Below are 15,851 nucleotides of genomic sequence, written 5' to 3'. Positions count from 1 at the left end.
CCCAATTAAGTCAAATTTTATGCATTCCTTTAAAAAGTACAAGTTTCGAGTTATATACCAAAGAAGTATTAAGTTTCTTTTCATATGCAACCTGAAGGAATTAATTGTGTTACTTCTATTATAATTCAGTCTTTTTTTTTATACACCGTACAAGTTCAATCAATCAATCATACCCAGTAAAATCCCACATATAGCAAAGCTATTTGTAGGGTCTGGGGAGGGTGGGATGTAGGCACACCTTACCTCTACCCGTAGGGATAGAGAGGCTGCTTCCAGAGAGACCCTCGCCTCCAAAACACCCAGGAAAGAAATAAATAGAGCATGAGGTGTGTGTGTGTATGAAGCTACCAATGTAGTATGAGTTACGAAAATAGTGCATGGTAGAACAGAACAAATATGACAACACAAAACAGCCTATACACATAGTTACATATCTACGACCATACACTACACCTAGAAACACAACTGTACAAAACATCCTATACCGTACAAGTTAAAAATATATTTCATATTCTAAAAGACTATGCAGCTAGATATCTACTAATAAATATATTTATTTAATTTTAATATATTCGTCAAACCACGTTATATTTTCTCAAAAAAAAAATGTATTATATCACAGCTATGCGTAAAAAAAAAACCCCACGTTATATTTCTAGAATGACATGTTGGAAAAAAATGATAAATGCTTAGAATGTCTCCTTCTGTTTGGTCCGTGAAACAAACATGGATTTGAATAAGATAAAAGTAAGAGGTTGCTTGGTAATCTCTGACTAGATTAGTGCTTAACGAGTAAGATGATTGAATAAGTAAGAGACTCTGAGTCATTAAGTGTTGAACCGGTAAGTATTATTTGGTTGGGGCTCTGAATAACTATGCAGAATGACTGTATTACCCCTTTGAGCTATTTAATTTGATATCAAGAGTTAAATTCCGCAAAAATATATATTATATATTATATTTAATAATTTGATTATTTTAACCCTATAATTAATTATTTAAATACTTGTAACCTTGAATATAAACAAGAACTCTCTCACAAATCGTATTTGTAACGTTGAATATAAACAAGAACTCTCTCACAAATCGTATTTTGTATTAAAATTCTATATAAATGCAAAATTTTAAACAATCAATTTAACCATATTGGTCAACCAAGCAGATGAAAAACATAAGTCAAAAACCATAAATGAATTATTAAGTAGTTGGTGTTCCACTAAATACCCAAAGGCTACCATTTCTTAGAATGTTTGTAGTTTTGTACAAACAACCTCTCCACAGAACCGACACTAAACTCACCTGAGACCTCTTTAGATCCAGCAGCTTCCATGCCATCCAAAATTATATAAGTTTTATTGATAGTTTGTGTTTATACATATAAATTTCTTATTGGTATTTCCTATGAGCCGGTTTCTATATTTCATGAGGGATGATTTCATAAACTTAAGGGATCCGATTGCAAAAAAATTTTGGAGGCTCAGGATTTTCGTTAAATATATAATACTTAAAAAAATTAAATGGGGTGGCTGCCCCTTCAATAATTTAAACAATGTAAATTGCTAACATATATATTAAACGTAGAATTAATAAAATATGTTATGAAATCAATATAAGTGATTACAACTTCCAATTTCTAACATTACATAGAAAATTTTCTACTTCATCATGAACTTAAATTTATAATATTGTAAAGTGTTAATTACGTCCTCCCTCTTTGAATCCCATTCATAGTTTATTTATTAGATTTTTTTAACGGCATCACCATTCATAGTGGCATTCATACGCATCTGAAACTTTTGACCTTCGGTGGTTTCTATTTTTTTTCATGTCATGTCATCATGAACATATTGATATTTTATACGGCTTTAATATGGTATTATGATATCGTTACATTTTTTTTTATATTCAAAGTTTAAAGTGACATCAAATATTTCACAATGGTAACAATTAGTAGTAGAGGTGTATAAAAAAACCGGTTTTAGAATTGAAACCGGGAGACAAACCGAAACCGTTATTTTAACCGGTTTTAGAAACGAAATCAGAAACAAAAACAGAAACCGGTTTTTTTTAACCGGTTTTTTTATAACCGGTTTTAGAACCGAACCGAACCGCCAGTTGTAGACCGGTTAGGGATATTCACCTTCGAAACCGGTTTTAAAACCGAAACCGGTTATAAAAAAACCGGTTTAAACCGGTTAAAAACCGGTCGTAACCGAAACCGGTTATAAGGAAAACCGGTTTTTGTTTTTGATGAAAAAAACCGGTTTGGTTAATAACCGAAACCAATTTTTGAAAAAAAACCGATTTTTACACCTCTATATGTTACCAACATGTTTTGTGTTCAAAGTGTGCTCTGATACTTTTTAACATTTTTATCTACTATATTTCGTGATCTCTTTTTAGAGTTAATTACACAAATGGATCCTGTGGTTTATACATAATTTCGTCTTTGGGTACTAACTTATTTTTTTAACAGGTTTAGGTTCTATGGTTTCAATTTTGTAACACCTTTGGGTACTAACACCAAAATTAGTTAATTAATGACTAAAATACCCTTACATTTTTTTAAGTTTATCAATGTAACACATTTGGGTACTAACACCTAATTTTATTTAAGTTTAAATCAATTTTACAAAATCTATTTATTTTTTTATTTTCATTATTTTATTATATCTCTTAATTAACATAAACTCTATTTATTTTTTTTTATTTTCATATTTTTATTAAATTTCTTATTTAACATAAAATCTACTTGTTACACCAGTATTTTTTTAAATAGATTTTTAAATAAAATCTACTAGCTATATAGTTTTATGTAAATTAAATTTTAATTTTTAGTTTTGGATTGAAATGATTGATAATAATAAATATCTTTCATGTAAAAAAAATTAAGCCATTTTTAACTCGTTTTTTGTTCATTTACATTTTACTATTTTAGAAAATATTTAATTTACATAAAATCTACTAGATACACCAGTAAAATCTACTAGCTATATAGTTTTATGTAAATTAAAAATCTACTTTACAAAAAAAAAACGAGTTAAAAAAAGGCTTAATTTTTTTTAGTTTTATCTAAAATACCTCTCTATATAGTTTTATCTAAAATACATAGCTATATAGTTTTATCTAAAATACCTAGCTATATAGTTTTATGTAAATTAAATATCTTTCTAAAATAGTAAAATGTAAATGAACAAAAAATCGAGTTAAAAAAGGCTTAATTTTTTTTACATGAAAGATATTTATTATTATCAATCATTTCAATCCAAAATTGAAAATGAAAATTTGATTTACATAAAACTATATAGCTAGTAGATTTTATTTAAAAAATCTATTTAAAAAAATACTGGTGTAACAAGTAGATTTTATGTTAAATAAGAAATTTAATAAAAATATGAAAATAAAAAAATAAATAGAGTTTATGTTAATTAAGAGATATAATAAAATAATGAAAATAAAAAAATAAATAGATTTTTTAAAATTGATTTAAACTTAAATAAAATTAGGTGTTAGTACCCAAATGTGTTACATTGATAAACTTAAAAAAATGCAAAGGGTATTTTAGTCATTAATTAACTAATTTTGGTGTTAGTACCCAAAGGTGTTACAAAATTGAAACCATAGAACCTAAACCTGTTAAAAAAATAACTTAGTACCCTAAGGCGAAATTATGTATAAACCACAGGACCCATTTGTGTAATTAACTCTTTCTAATTTCTGATATGTAATATTAGGTTAGAACCCCGTGTATTACATAGGTTGAATAAATATAATTCTATATACTAAATTAAAACAATTATTCTTTAAAAATCTCGTTCATTACATGGGTTAAACAAATGTAATTTTATATAATAAAAAATTATATCTCTAAGAACCCCATGTATTGTACTAAAAAAAATGTAATTTTATACACCAACTAATAAAAATATCTCTAAAAACTCTGTGTATTACACAGGTTGAATAAATGTAATTGTATAAACTAAATAATAAAAAATGTTATATCTTTATAAAACGTGTGTATTGTACGGTTTGAATAAATCTAATTATATATACTAAATAATTAAAAAGTTATATCTTTAAAAACACTGTGCATTACACGGGTTAAATAAATGTAATTTTGTAACTCTGTGTATTACACCAGTTGGATAAATGTAATTTTATTAACTAAATAATAAAAAAGTTATATCTTTATAAACCTCGTGCATTATACGGCTTGAATAAATCTAATTATATATACTAAATAATAAAAAAAAGTTATATCTTTAACCGTTTATTACACGGGTTAAATAAATGTAATTTTGTATAGTAAATAATATGCTATTGGATTCGGTTAAAAAATCATAAATTTGGTTCAGTTTAAATCGAATCATAAACTTGGTTAAGTTTAATTCGAATTGATTAGAACCACAATTTGAAAAATCAAAAATAGAATTATATTATTCGCTTATCTTCCTATTTAGTGTTTTTTAAAGTTTGGTCTAATGTCTAATAAGTTATTTTGCGTATTTTGTTTGTACTTTAAATTTTTGATACGAACGTATTATTGTTTTTTTAAGATTAAGATTATTGTTTCGTGCTATTATTTAAAAAAGAGTAAATTACGATTTTGGCCCCCTGTGGTTATATCACTTTTACTCTTTTAGACAAAAAGGAATCTTTTAACATCTGAGCCACCAACGTCTTTTTTTCTAACCATTTTGGCCCCCAATGTCTTTTATTTTAACCTTTTTGGCCCCTAAAAGTAAATTGAAGGAGTCAGTGTTAGGGGCCAAAAGGGTTAGAAAAAAAACGTTGTGGGCTCAGTTGTTAAAAGATTTATTTTTGGGCTAAAAAGTAAAAGTGATATAACCACAGCCACAGGGTCAAAATCGTAATTTACTCTTTAAAAAATATCTTAAATTTATAATTTAATTTTGAAGATAATATTTTATTAGAAAAAATAGAATGATTCTATCCGATATTAAAAGTAAGATAAGATTTAATACTAATTGATTATTTATTATTTAATTAATTGATATAAGATAAATATGAAAAGGCGGAAAGTTAAAACGTAGACGCCTTCAATAAATAACACGTGTCAGTTATTGGTTTCTTTTATAGATATAGATAGATATATATTTTTTCTAAATTCTTTTGTAATACCAATAGCAACTATAAAAAAGCCTAATAGCAACTATAATAAATATATAAACTGAACCATGTGCCATTTAGAATCCAATAAAACCTTAAAATAATGAAAGGGTATAATAAGTCAAAATTCCAACTTATATACTAAGCTTAATTTACAATAATAAATATTAAACGTATCTAGAATAATAATAAAAAAAATCTTTCTTTCTAGAAACAATTAATCAACAAAACAAACAACATGGCCTGATTTTATGCAGAAAACAAAAGGATTTAAAGTTATTTTAATGATTATATTGCTATGTCATTATAATTTTATAATTGTATGTATTTTTTAGGGTGGAGATACAATAGGAAGTTTATTTGGCTAGGAAGGATAGGAAGTGATCTTGACCATCCATTAAGTTAATCAAGGGCTAAGATTAAATCAGGGAAATTGAAAGGAAGAAAAGAGGCGCGTGAGTTTGTTCAAGGGCATTCTAGTCAATCCAAACCAATAGTTTCTCTCTCCTCCAAATCCCCCCATTTTTTAAACGTTAATAACTCTTTCATACGACATTATTTTTTTATAAAAATTGCACCAAAAAAACGAGCGTTTTTTTATCTTTAAAACGAGTATACTATTGCTATATTTAAAAAAAAAAAAATTAAAACCCAGTTGCGTAAAACGCAATAGAAAAACCACCAGTTACGTAAAACGCAATGAAAAAAAAAACCTAAAAAATGACATTTTCTAAAACGCAATGCACAAAAAACACAAAGAAATGACTTATTTGTAAAACGCAATGGCCAGAAAACACACAGAAATGTCTTATTTGTAAAACGCAATGGCCAGAAAACACATAAAAATGTGTTTTACCTAAAACGTAATGCACCAAAAACACAAATAAATGACTTATTTGTAAAACGCAATGGCCAGAATACACTTAAAATGTCTGTTTTCTAAAACGCAATGGACTGAAAACACATAAAAAAGTGTTTTACCTAAAACGCAATGCACCAAAAACACAAAGAAATGTCTTATATGTAAAACGCAATGGCCAGAAAACACTTAAAAATGACTCATTCTAAAACGCAATGGACTGAAAACACCTAAAAAATGTGTTTTACCTAAATGAGCCAATTTATGGAAAATTAATTTTTCTGATGCGTTTTTAGTACAGCTCAACCCCAGCCAGGGGCTCTGCCCCTTAGACCCCGCCAGGGGCTGCCGCCCCTGGGACCCCGCTACTGGGGGCTGCCGCCCCCGGACCCCCGCAAAGATCGTAAAACGCAATAACAAAATCAAAAACCCAGATCATGAAAATGAAATTAAAGAATTTCTTACATGGATCGAAGCCGATTTCTTCATCAATTGACAAATTTTGAATTATAGAAACACTTATCAACGCTCGAATCGAACGAATCGAGTGATTATCTCCAAAATCACCGGAAAAAAACGAGATTTTTTTATGAAATTAAACTGGATTTTCTTCAAGAAAAAGCTGAAGAACACGTTGATCGGGTTCTGAATCATTGATTGGTGATGAAAATCGCACTATAATGTAGTGATTATTGAGATAGAAAGTGAAGAAACAATTGAAGATGGTGGGTTTTGAAAATGGTGGGTTTTTGAATTTACTGGGTTTTGAAAAAGGAAGAAGAAGGAGTTGGATTGACTAAAATACCCTTTCTCTTTATTTTAAAATTTGCCACATGTCATAATCCCATGGCTTCCTATCCTTCCTAGCGAAAATTAACTTTCTATTTGATCTTTTCCCGTATTTTTTATCCTAAAGTGTACATTGTTAGAATTCAATGGCTCATGCCGACCTAATCAATCTGATAAAAAAGTTCCTTGGATTCATCATTACACGGGGCATAAATGCTTGATATTCCATTGATTTTTAATGCAAACACGTGCATATATTTTTGTTTAGTTCAACACTAAAAGACTTGTCGACCTTAGTAATCAGGACAATGACTACATGATAATCAATAATAAGCATACCACACAACTAATATCAAGGTTTAATAATTCGTAGTAAGACTTAAGGAAATTAGAATAAATTAGAGTCACCTTGTGTAGTGATGCCCCATAGAAACAATCATCCACAGTCAACTTACGTCCTTCTCATATAAACAAAAACAAAAAGCACCACTTATCATATGGGTGACATTTTCAGCTGATGTATATAAATATGTAAACCTTAGTTGATGAAGTTTCACATCACACATGGTGCATAAGGCCCCGCCATTAACATGTCATGGATGAAATGAAATCACTACCTTTGTGATCATCATAAACTTTTGCTGTTCATGAATTATACATAACACATGCATAGTAGCTCAAAAGGTTTTGGGCCCTGTTCGGTGGCCCACCCTGCACACCCTTTGGGCCGGCCCTGATAAACGCCAAAACATTCAAAAACCACAAATTGCAAACGTCGTTTCTTGGAGGTTCAGTTTTGTTCTCAATAAAGTTTCACTGAATGGGGTGGACAACATTGTTTGACAACTTTCTTAACTGAGGATTAACAATGTTGTCAATTTCATTCAACAAAATATTATTGAGTTTAACATGACCAAATTAGAGATTTAAGGTACTTTTATTTAGTAAAATGTGTTCTTTTTTTTTTGGCGTTTAGTTTGTGTGTCCAATCTTATATTGTTTGTTATGTAATTTCCAATTCACATGTTATATACAAAAGTAGAAAAAAAGGGGAAAAAATAAAAAATAAAAATAAAAAATGCTACTCGTCGCTTGCACTACACTGTCTAACGACAACCTTGCTTGACTGCTTCCGCTTTGACTGTAGTTATTGATTTTAGTTCTTGTTAAACGTTCATCGATTTTAGGGGTTATACTTGAAATTTGAGTGATTTTAGTTTTCTTGAATTTGAGCTATATCTTATTTTGTTATGTAGCCCTATAGGATCCCAAAATTGTTACGTAAATTTGATAGAAATCCCAGCATAAAAAATAATATACAAAAATAGGGTAAAGATCAAATAGAAAGTTAATTTTCGCTAGGAAGCATAGGAAGCCATAGGATTATGACATGTGACAAATTTTAAAATAAAGAGAAAGGGTATTTTAGTCAATCCAACTCCTTCTTCTTCCTTTTTCAAAACCCAGTAACTTCAAAACCCACCATTTTCAAAATCCACCATCTTCAACTATTTCTTCACTTTCTATCTCAATAATCACTACATTATAGTGCGATTTTCATCACCAATCAATGATTCAAAACCCGATCAACATGTTCTTCAGCTTTTTTGAAGAAAACCCAGTTTAATTTCATAAAAAAAACTCGTTTTTTCCGGTGATTTTGGAGATAATCACTCGATTCGTTCGATTCGAGCGTTGATATGTGTTTCTATTATTCAAATTCGTCAATTGATGAAGAAATCAGCTTCGATCCATGTAAGAAATTCTTTAATTTCATTTTCACGATCTGGGTTTTTGATTTAGTCATTGCGTTTTACGATCTTTGCGGGGGTCCGGGGACGGCAGCCCTTGGCGGGGTCAAAGGGGCAGAGCCCCTGGCTGGGGTTGAGCTATTGCGTACTAAAAACGCATCAGAAAAATTAATTTTTCCAGAAATTGGCTCATTTCGAAGACAGTAATTTGTAGACAATTCAGACAGTTCACAGTGACAGACAGTTTTATGTGTCCATTGCGTTTTAGAAATAATAGAGTTTTATGTGGTTTCTGTCTATTGCGTTTTAGAAAAAAACACATTTTTAAGTGTTTTTAGTCATTGCGTTTTAGGTAAAACACATTTTTTAGGTGTTTTCAGTTCATTGCGTTTTAGAATGAGTCATTTTTAAGTGTTTTCTGGCCATTGCGTTTTACATATAAGACATTTCTTTGTGTTTTTGGTGCATTGCGTTTTAGGTAAAACATTTTTTATGTGTTTTCAGTCCATTGCGTTTTAGAAAACAAACATTTTAAGGGTTTTCTGACCATTGCGTTTTACAAATAAGACATTTCTTTGTGTTTTTGGTGCATTGCGTTTTAGGTAAAACACATTTTTATGTGTTTTCTGGTCATTGCGTTTTACAAATAAGACATTTCTGTGTGTTTTCTGGCCATTGCGTTTTACAAATAAGTCATTTCTTTGTGTTTTTGGTGCATTGCGTTTTAGAAAAATGTCATTTTTTAGGTTTTTTTTTCATTGCGTTTTACGTAACTGGTGGTTTTTCTATTGCGTTTTACGCAACTGGGTTTTAATTGTTTTTTTTTAAATATAGCAATAGTATACTCGTTTTAAAGATAAAAAACGCTCGTTTTTTTGGTGCAATTTTTATAAAAAAATAATGTCGTATGAAAGAGTTATTAACGTTTAAAAAATGGGGTGGGGGGGGTTGGAGGAGAGAGAAACTATTGGCTTGGATTAACTAGAATCCCCTTGAACAAACTCACGCGCCTCTTTTCTTCCTTTCAATTTCCCTGATTTAATCTTAGCCCTTGATTAACTTAATGGATGGTCAAGATCACTCCCTAGCCTTCCTAGCCAAATAAACTTCCTATTGTATCTCCACCCTAAAAATTAAATTGTAGTTTCACCACAAGTATTTTTTTTAGATTAAATACCAAGAATAAGAGTTAAGACATTGTTTAATCTTGTTAGAGTTAATTACTGTTTTCGTCCCTGTGGTTTGTCAAAAGTCACTATTTCAGTCCATTAGTTTAAAAATTGCGATTTCAGTCCCTCTGGTTTCACTTTCGTAACCATTTTAGTCCCTGTGGTTTCACTTTCGTAACCATTTTAGTACCTGTGGTTTCACTTTCGTAACTATTTCAATCCATTTATTCTGTTAGTATAGAGACTGAAATGGTTACGAGGTGGACTGAAATTGTTACGAAAGTGAAACCACAGAGACTGAAATCACAATTTTTAAACTAATAGACTGAAATAGTGATTTTTTACAAACACGAAAACACTAATTAACTCATTTTATTACAATCCAAGGCACCATCGATTGGGCCAATCCAAGACATAAGACGGCCCATTACAAAACCTCCCTAATTCACTTTCCCTCTCATCATCGTCTTCCAAAATCAAAATCAAATCTAGGGTTTTAAACAAAGGGGTTTTGAAAAATTCAATCAAACAATCCTCTGTTTAACAATGGCGTTCTCGTTCACGCCGCAACAACAACAAACTACCTCACTCTTTCAGCCCCAACAACAGTCGCCGTTTCAACCGAGTGGCGGCACCCCTTTATTTCAACCACAACAACAGCAACAACAACAACAGCAGCAGCTGTTGCAGCAACAGCAGCAGCAGCAACAAAGTCAACTTTTTCTTTTTACTAATGAAAAGACTCCCGCTAATTACGGCACTAAATGGGCTGATCTTCATCCTGATTCTCAGAAGTTTCTTCTTCAAATTGAGTAAGTTTTATTTTATTTTATTCATATTCTTGTGAATTAATCAGCATTAGAGAACATATTGCTGTACCATGCATATATATCTGTATTGTTTTCTTTTTTTTAAATTAAATTAGGGTTTCTAGTAGATTTAGTCATTAAAATTTGAAAGCGGAATTGTGAACAACAGAATGATAATGGTATGGATACGAATCTTGCATTTAGAGTTGGTTTTACATAAGAATCATAGTAAAGGTTATGAATTTAGTTTTCTTGGTTGTGTGAAGAACTCACTGGGGAAAATCTGGGTAGGTAGGGTGCACACACAAATTGCAAAGAGATTTAAGTAGGGGTGAGTATCTCGCGGGTCAACCGGAAGAAGCGACCTGGACCGATCCGAGACCAACCTGAAATCAGGGTAGGGATCACACACAAATTCTAAGCTTTCCTAATTTCTTCTGATTTGTTACTTGCAGTAGATAAGGAACAATAAAGAATCATTGTGATAGAAATCAGAGTAGTAGGCAACGTCTATAATATTTAGAGTTCTAACGAAACGGATAGGCTACGGTTTGATAGAGATTCAGAAACACCACTTGATTATTCTTAGGGCAGTCCAATACGAGTTTAGGATACAGAAATCACCACCTAAACTTGTGATTAGGCTTCAAAGGACGCCACTCACTCAAGTTGCCAAACTTGAGCTAGAAATGGATGATGACCAAGGTTGTAAAAATCGAGCCTAGGCGGTGATTAGGCGTTCATCGGATTTTGCCAAATCGGTTAATCTAGGCGGTCAAAGTCAAATTAGGTCAAAGTTTGAAAAATCGGCCAAAAGTCGCCTACAATCGGCCCAAATCGGTCAAAATGAGATTAGAAATTAGTCAAGATTGGACCAAATTGGTTAAGTGAACGAATTATTACCTTAATTCGAACAAAAATCAGATGTTACTCGATGATTTCCAACCATTGAAGAGACAACTGGTAGGAACGTCTGATGAAGAAGGAGAGGGGGAGCGGGAAAACGTTGTATGATGAACCTGGGGATGATTAGGGTTATATAAGTTTGGGTATTTTAACATATAACCCCCTCCATCTTCATTAGTTTACATCTAGTCTTCAAACTTGTAAATTTATATATAAAAAAATATAAAATTAACGTTATATGTATATAAATTTGTAAAATTATACATATAAAGTCTTATCTGATTAATCCTTAGTCGGTACCCCACCGCCTGACTAGAGCCTAGCGCTTACTACAATATCGAGGATAACAAACTGCTAACTCACAAAGGAGAAAACACAGTCGAAATTTCAATCATAGAAACACCACCCCTTTCTATTAACCACAAGCTCGATACATATTGAATACCTGCACTACCCTGTGTTTAAACTCTCATACAAAAAGAAAACTAAGTACTACCTGTTGAGCAAAAAGTACAACTGAATAAAGCACTAAAAAACCAAATGTTGGAATAATTTGTTGGAATAATTTAAGGAAGGTGGTAAATTTGAGTGCTAGGCTAGTTTTGTCAGAGCTTCATCTGAGATCGAGTTATCCAAACTTGTTGACCCGGTTCTCTCTCCGAATATATACTACACAATGCGAACAATATGGAATCAGTCTCATGGTATTTGGCACTTGCAGTAGATAAGGAAAAATCTGATTGAACCTTCAACCCTTTTTTTTTTAATTTGGGGTGGAGAACACAACTCTGCACAACGTTTCGGTCCTCGCCCGACCCAAGTCTCGAATCGACCCGTCTAACCCCGCAAGACCGAGACCCGTCCACGTATAAACGGTTCAGTCCTCGGGTTTAATAATCTGTTAATTTCGGTTTGGGCTGGTTCAGTCTGGTATTGGATCTACACACGCTTCTAGATTTAAGTAATGAGAGTAGATTCTGATTGTTTATTCTCTACCATTACATATGGATAGTCAGGAAATGAATTTGTTTTCATCGTTTGTTTGACAGGGAGAGAATACTGGAGTACAGAGATGAAAGCCAACGGTTAGATCAATGTGGCAGACTCTACGATTCTTCTGTCTCGAATGACGGATTCGAGCTTGATGCAAGCCATATTGTTCAGGTACTGAAATATTTGTTAGTATAGAATGTACTTAAAATTATGTATATACCCGGAGACTAAACTCTCACTGCTGGTTGATGCTTTTCCATAACATTTTTACAGAACTTTATAAAATTATTTTTTCTTATGACTACATGTCATTCACTTATCTGTTATTTTTACTGTCTCTACTTTAACAGGAACTTTGCGGAATCAGCACAGCAATGGACAGACAAAAAGTTCTGCTTCAAGACCTTACTGCTACCGTTAAAGATATGCTACGAAACACCGAAATCGCTGTTCGTTCTTTCATGATGCTTCGGTCCAAGTTTCTTCACCAAAACAAAACATCCGCTGCAACAACATCACAGCCTGCAGGAGCTACAACAACATTAACTACCACTTCTCAACCTACAACTTCAGCCGTAGTCCCCGTTTATGATTTCTATAGTGGCATGCCGCGAAAACCTTCTTTGTTTTTGCAACAAACAGTTGCGAGATTTGATAAGTATCTCGCTGAATGCCGCCAGTGGATTGAGGAGTTGGAACAGTTACTTCTTCAAGAAGCTAACAAGAATGCTATGAATTCGAACTCGTCGTTGTTGCAGTCTCTTCCGAAAGTTATGTCAAATGTCCATGACTTCTTTGTTTATGTGGCTGCAAAGGTATGCATTGTTCAGAATATGTTTTATGTATTATATATTATATATTTTGCAGTGACATTACATATGGTTTGCAGGTGGAGAGCATTCATCAGTATATGGAGTCAATGAAAACGGCATACTTGGCTGACCAACGCGGCAGAGGGGACGGGAACGATCCGTTTCTCGAGGCTGACCGGCGAGAAACCGCCAAACAAGTGGCTGCCGCTCGCAGGGTCCACCCGACTCTTCACCTGCCTTCTAATTCACAGCCATCAACTCAAGATGCTGGTAGCTTGCTTGCCGCCAGCTCAGCAACACCTGCAACATCCGCTGCTCCACCTGCATCTGCCCCGGCTGCAACTGGTGGATCTGGACTTTTTAGCACTCCGTTTTCTTCCACGTCATCATCTTCGATATTTTCAACTCCTGCCACCTCAGCTCCGTCATTCCCTCTATTTCAATCATCTGGTGCTTCTCCTCAGACTTCCATTTTTGGGCCGTCCTCAAGTTCGACACCTTCTTTATTCAACTCAACCCCTGCTGCTACTGGAAGTTCGTTATTTTCAACACCGTTTACCACAAACCCTTCTACAGGTGCTTCAGCGTTTTCAACACCATTTGGTACGGGTATATCACCTGTTTTGGGTCCTCATCTTCATAACAAAATGCTTGTTATTGTTATTATAGTACATTTGTTATTCATTAATTTCATTGCTTATCTGTTTATTTGAATAGGGCCTGCAACAGGATCAGGGGCAAGCTTTAATACTTTATCTGTAAGTGAACGTTTTACTTGCCTATCTTAAATTGCTGCCTAGCTGCTTGTTTTGTGATTCTTGCTGTATGCCTGTAATTGGGCCAGATATGGATTAGATCGACTAATGATTTGACCCATTACCCAATCAAATGAACTTTGATCTGACCCATTAGTTAGTGGCTGTGGCTCATGATCTGAGTCTGACACATGACCTAACTAATCAAAATAGACATATCGTGACTCAAAATGATCCATCTGTTTCATTTTGTTAACTAGGCCTGGCACTTCTCAACTGTTGACTCCCCTTATCTGTATTTTATTAAAAAATATATTTTTGTTTGTTATAAGATTAGTGGTATAACTTTTTTGAAAACACTTATAAGTCATATTAAGATAACTTTATGTCTCTTGTTTTTCCTCAGCGTTTTAAATGCTAAGTGGTGTATTAGAAACCATTATTAAAAAAAGTTGGCATCATAGATTTAGTCAAACTTATAAAACAATGCAATTTCTCCCCTCTAGTTTCTAAAAGTTAAAATATAATACAAATGAAGTTATGTTTAAAGTATTTCTTTGATATAATCAGTGAATGGTTAAATAGGAGTTGAATTTTACAAAAAAAAAACAAAAAAAAAAAAAACGTTCTGTTTTATCTTTGCTGATTAAATTGGTTGATCCAGATAGGCTACGGATGGACCTAACATCAGTGTAGTAAAATTGGCTGATTTGTTTTATTACTTGTTGGATCAAGTATTTCAACCCTTTGGAGCACATAAATAGATCATATCTGTATCAGTCGTTAACAATCATGAGTTATGATTTTTTTCAAGTTGACACGTTTTGAAAATAAACCCAAATTGGTGTTCATCACACTGATTTATTTGCTGTAAGCCATCCTGCATGAGAATAATGAATATGTGTTGCTAATCTGTGTTCTTAAGAATTAATTTCAAGAATCTTTGTATATTTCTATTGCAAACAAGAATCTTCTTACCGTTGTTACTAACTTAATTTATGTTAATGACAGAAAAATAGAGGTACGAAAAGTCGCACAGGAAGGAGATAGAAGTTACATCACCGAGAAATAACTCTAATGATGGAGGTGACTTGTTTGTTTGTATAAATTCTCATTGGCTTCCAAGCAATTTTATTAGGTTAAACCTTCAATTGTGGTCCAGAAGTGCAAAATATTGAGTAGACTTGGTTTCTTTTATGTTTGTTTTTGAACATATGAGTTTAACGATAGCTAATATCCATGAACATGTCTGCAGCTTATGTCGACTGTTATTTAATTATTGAGCTAAGTATTTTTTTTTCAAACTTGTAGTCACTATCAACTTGTAAAAGCTCTCCACTTAACCATAATCACATTGAAATTTCACTGCTTTTTAGCCGACTGATTAGGTACGTCAAACGGGCCCTACTTATTATAATAAGTTAACAACTCTAGCACTTTAGTGACTGACGAATGCGACTGTGGAAGTGTCAATGGGGACTAGTTGCTTGTAACAATAAGTTAGCATATAATATGCTTGCAAGACACAACTTGGTAGTTTATTATATAGACTATTAGTTTTATAATGTTAGTGGGTAATCCTCATTTAAAGGTACGATAATGACTCGAGATAAGAAAATATTGCTCATTTGAAACTGACAGATGCCCAGTCCCTTGATTGGAGCAAGCCGAGAGAACGACAAAGATTCACAATCGATAAGTTTTTTCAAAACTTGACACGTAGATCGCCATCAAGTTGTTTGAAAGCTCAGTTTCTCCAACCCTTCCATTTCATTTCTCCAAAAAAATTTAAAAAAAATATATAACATTTTAGTGGTTATGAGTTAAGAAAGCTTAATCACATAATTAAACTTTTGTTATAATATAGTACTTCACGTG

The 15,851-nt window shown here is 32.5% G+C and overlaps 1 protein-coding gene across 2 annotated transcripts; it reads left to right on the top strand.

The window, feature by feature from the left end:
- The first annotated feature begins 10,101 nt into the window (after positions 1–10,101).
- Positions 10,102–15,277, top strand: LOC110937830 (nuclear pore complex protein NUP58). Of its 2 annotated transcripts, none has more exons than XM_022180284.2 (6): positions 10,102–10,510; positions 12,463–12,577; positions 12,757–13,221; positions 13,296–13,821; positions 13,936–13,976; positions 14,985–15,277. In XM_022180284.2, the coding sequence occupies exons 1-6, from the start codon at positions 10,245–10,247 to the stop codon at positions 15,021–15,023; spliced, it is 1,452 nt and encodes a 483-aa protein (XP_022035976.1). In that variant the 5' UTR covers positions 10,102–10,244; the 3' UTR covers positions 15,024–15,277. The 2 variants fall into 2 exon arrangements, with proteins under 2 accessions (XP_022035976.1, XP_022035975.1); XM_022180283.2 differs by having other exon boundaries at positions 10,103–10,510; positions 13,296–13,827.
- Positions 15,278–15,851: the final 574 nt, after the last annotated feature.

The sequence above is a fragment of the Helianthus annuus genome, chromosome 9, assembly GCF_002127325.2.
Source record: "Helianthus annuus cultivar XRQ/B chromosome 9, HanXRQr2.0-SUNRISE, whole genome shotgun sequence".
NCBI classification, from domain to species: Eukaryota; Viridiplantae; Streptophyta; class Magnoliopsida; order Asterales; family Asteraceae; genus Helianthus; species Helianthus annuus.
This window is presented reverse-complemented; position numbering and strand designations above follow the sequence as displayed.

Bases quoted from the DNA above. Each gene is read 5' to 3' on its own strand.
- LOC110937830 (XM_022180283.2), top strand. From the start codon at position 10,245: ATGGCGTTCTCGTTCACGCCGCAACAACAACAAACTACCTCACTCTTT. The intron at 12,578-12,756 runs GTACTGAAATAT...CTACTTTAACAG, and splicing joins ATGCAAGCCATATTGTTCAG to GAACTTTGCGGAATCAGCAC. The intron at 13,222-13,295 runs GTATGCATTGTT...TATGGTTTGCAG, and splicing joins TTGTTTATGTGGCTGCAAAG to GTGGAGAGCATTCATCAGTA.